This window comes from Mixophyes fleayi, chromosome 2 (genome assembly GCF_038048845.1).
Source record: "Mixophyes fleayi isolate aMixFle1 chromosome 2, aMixFle1.hap1, whole genome shotgun sequence".
Taxonomy (NCBI): domain Eukaryota; kingdom Metazoa; phylum Chordata; class Amphibia; order Anura; family Limnodynastidae; genus Mixophyes; species Mixophyes fleayi.
The window spans coordinates 8,775,877-8,779,383 of NC_134403.1; the positions used below are offsets into that span (position 1 = coordinate 8,775,877).

Sequence of the window (3,507 nt, forward strand, 5' to 3'; positions counted from 1 at the left end):
GGGCATGTATTGTGCAGAGGGAAGGGGAATGTATTGTGCAGAGGGAGGGGGTATGTATTGTGCAGAGGGAGGGGGCATGTATTGTGCAGAGGGAGGTGGCATGTATTGTGCAGAGGGAGGGGGCATGTATTGTGCAGAGGGAGGGGGTATGTATTGTAAGGAGGAAGGGCCAGAGCCCTGCCAGATTAATTTATACTGGGCCTCACCTTTCCTGACGGCAGCCCTGGGTGAAGAGCGCTATTGCCACTGAAAGCCGGACTTTAGGACTTTTTCTGACTTCAGCCAGTACACCGCCATTTGTATGATTTGCCAGGTTTCCCCATCTATGGCCTCATCAAGCCTTTGCAAGCCTGTTTAACAAATTTGATGGTGGTACTTGTACTTCCACAACACCTGTTTTGTTTCACCAACTCAGGTTGGTGATAATAGATAAAATAGTTTAGAAATGTTTAATTCTTTGCATTTTCTTAACTTATACAGAAGTATGGGGGAAAAAATGTTGTGTGTATGTTCATGTAGGATAACCCCACCCTTTCAAGCACCTGTTATGGCCTATAAATTGATTTGAGCAGCTTCCACTTCTGTATTTGTCTGAGAGGCATGTTGGTGTCAGTAGCTGAGAGGGGGTACTGGCACTGAATTGCTGTTTGGAGGCTTCTGGGGTACCTCTTTGGTAAGTTGGCTCTCAATTTAAAAACACATATGTATGGCCCAAATATATGGGACTCTCTTTGTTTAGAGTAGGACCATCCTATTAGCAAAAGCGCCTTGGTGTGGCGGATGGCTTAAACATACATTTGCAAATGTGTGCAACAAAGACTTTTGCATTTTTATCTACAGTAGAAACGGCAGATCTGTTGCTGGCTATAGCAGTGTGCGGGGGGAAAAAATGTTGTGTGTATGTTCCTTGTAGGATAACCCCACCCTTTCAAGCACCTGTTATGGCCTATAAATTGATTTGAGCAGCTTCCACTTCTGTATTTGTCTGAGAGGCATGTTGGTGTCAGTAGCTGAGAGGGGGTACTGGCACTGAATTGCTGTTTGGAGGCTTCTGGGGTACCTCTTTGGTAAGTTGGCTCTCAATTTAAAAGCACATATGTATGGCCCAAATATATGGGACTCTCATTGTTTAGAGTAGGACCATCCTATTAGCAAAAGCGCCTTGGTGTGGCGGATGGCTTAAACATACATTTGCAAATGTGTGCAACAAAGACTTTTGCATTTTTATCTACAGTAGAAATGGCAGATCTGTTGCTGGCTATAGCAGTGTGCTGGGGGAAAAAATGTTGCATTTTCTTAACTTGCAAAGTCTTTTTTAAATAATTACTATCCGCTTTTAACTTTGTTTGTATTAGTGGAACTGAAGGCTCTAGTCTGGCCTCTTAGGTGCACTGCACATGTACAGACTGGCTCATACATGCGTATATCTACACAGACTGGCCCACCAAAGATATATGTAAAACCGTGCAGCTCCAGGATATCACTGCCTTACCGTCAGAGAACAGTCACTTAAAAAATGAAATTCAAGTGTCTCTGTAATTTGGGTCACTCTGGTCTTAGGAATATCACTAGGTTTCATGTAGCCCGATATGAAGCGATGGAGATTTGTCTCTCTTGTTCCCTGTACTAGTGTGCTAAAGATCTCTGTCAATTGTGATGTTACTGAATCTTCTCTATCCTCTCTACAAGTGTCTTTCCATCTCTGAACAATGAATGACATTACATCTGCTTCATGCATCTCAGTTACTTTTATTTGTATAAAATTAAGTTTTACCTGTTTGTCACAAATTATTTGAATGTTTTATATTATATTATATTTACTTTGTTTATTTTTCACCCTAGGTCACATTGAAATCATCAAATGTCAAATATCACAGATTCTCACCCTACATTTTTCAAACTACTTGGACTTCCTGGACTCGAATCCTCCTACTTCTATATAGCATTTGTCTTCTTCTTGGTGTACATGACTTCAGTCATAGGAAACGTAACCCTTCTATTCATTATAAAAATAGACCAGAGTCTTCATCAGCCCATGTACTTCTTTCTCTGCATGTTGTCATCAGTTGATCTGTTATTAACCACCACCACCACCCCCAAGATGCTTGGAATTCTTTGGTTCAACTCCCAAGAAATACACGTTGAAGCCTGTCTCACACAGATGTTCTTTATCCATTTTTTTGCCACCATGGAGTCGTCAATACTTTTAGCCATGGCGTTTGACCGATATCTCGCAATCTGCCATCCTCTGCGATATACTTCATTAATGACCAATCAACTTGTTTATTACATTGGTCTGGGTTTTTTGATAAGAGCGGTTGTAGCGGTACTTCCTTTGCCTATTTTGTTCAAGAGACTCTCACTGTGCATGAACAATGTCATCCACCATTCTTGCTGTGACCATATAGCTGTGCTGAAGTTAGCTTGTTCTGATACAACTATTAATAGTGTTTATGGATTAGTGGTGGCACTTCTAATCATTGCATTAGACTTCATCTTGATCATCTTGTCCTACATTCTGATTCTTCATGCAGTGTTTCAGCTGGCCTCAAGAGAAGCCAGATCCAAAGCACTTGGTACATGTTCCTCTCATATTTGTGCCATTGTCGTGTTCTACCTAACTGTTGTTCTCTTATCCGTTGTCCAGAGATTTGGCAAAAGTGTCCCTGTTTATATTGTAATTTTGTTGGCTAATGTCTACCTGATGCTTCCATCTCTCCTTAACCCTATTGTGTATGGTGTAAAGACCCAGCAAATTCGGAAAAGAATAAAGAGATTATTACATTGTGGTGTGAAGTGATGTTTAGGAAAATTTGGAAAGTGGAACTTGTATAACAATGTTCAAGCCAATTCGACTGATGTCTCTGAATCTGCTGAAACACATCTGAGTTAAACTGAAAATGTTGTGTTTCTTTTGCTGTGAACTTTTATTTTTTTTAATGAATTGCAAATGACAAACCTCAGACTTGTACTGTGTACTGTGGACACAAGCTACAAACTTTGAATCAAGATTTATAATCAGGGTCTATTGTAGATTTTAACGAAAAAATGTTGTGGTTTTCAGAACTGGTAAAATTTCTCCAAATTTGGAATTGGTGTGAAGTTTTGAATAATACTAAAGATGCCAGTTCTAGGGACTGTGCCCTGTGAATTCTTCCTCCCAACATCCATAATTCCCTTGCGGGGTCCTCAGTTAATACTGGGGTGCTTATTAGACTCTGCACCTCAGATTTAGTCAGTGAATTGCTAACAGCACAGTGTGTTCACTTCTGGGATATTTCAATATACATATGTTAGTAATGTTATTATCATCACTGAGAGATATAATGCAATGTGGACACGGGTATAACAATGGCGTGGTGGCGTGGACCTTAAATAGAATAAACAATGTACGCAATTGTATTTCTATTTGTGTACATTTTGACATAAGAGACTTAATCTAGAACCTAATTTCAGAGAAAAGTCATTGTAATACAACTCATAAAGACTACTGCAAATATATATATA

General features: G+C 39.9%; 1 protein-coding gene across 1 annotated transcript; it reads left to right on the forward strand.

Moving 5' to 3' along the window:
* The first annotated feature begins 1,861 nt into the window (after positions 1 to 1,861).
* On the forward strand, positions 1,862 to 2,800 carry LOC142139730 (olfactory receptor 52K2-like). The gene has a single exon (XM_075197599.1). The coding sequence runs from the start codon at positions 1,862 to 1,864 to the stop codon at positions 2,798 to 2,800; it is 939 nt and encodes a 312-aa protein (XP_075053700.1).
* Positions 2,801 to 3,507: the final 707 nt, after the last annotated feature.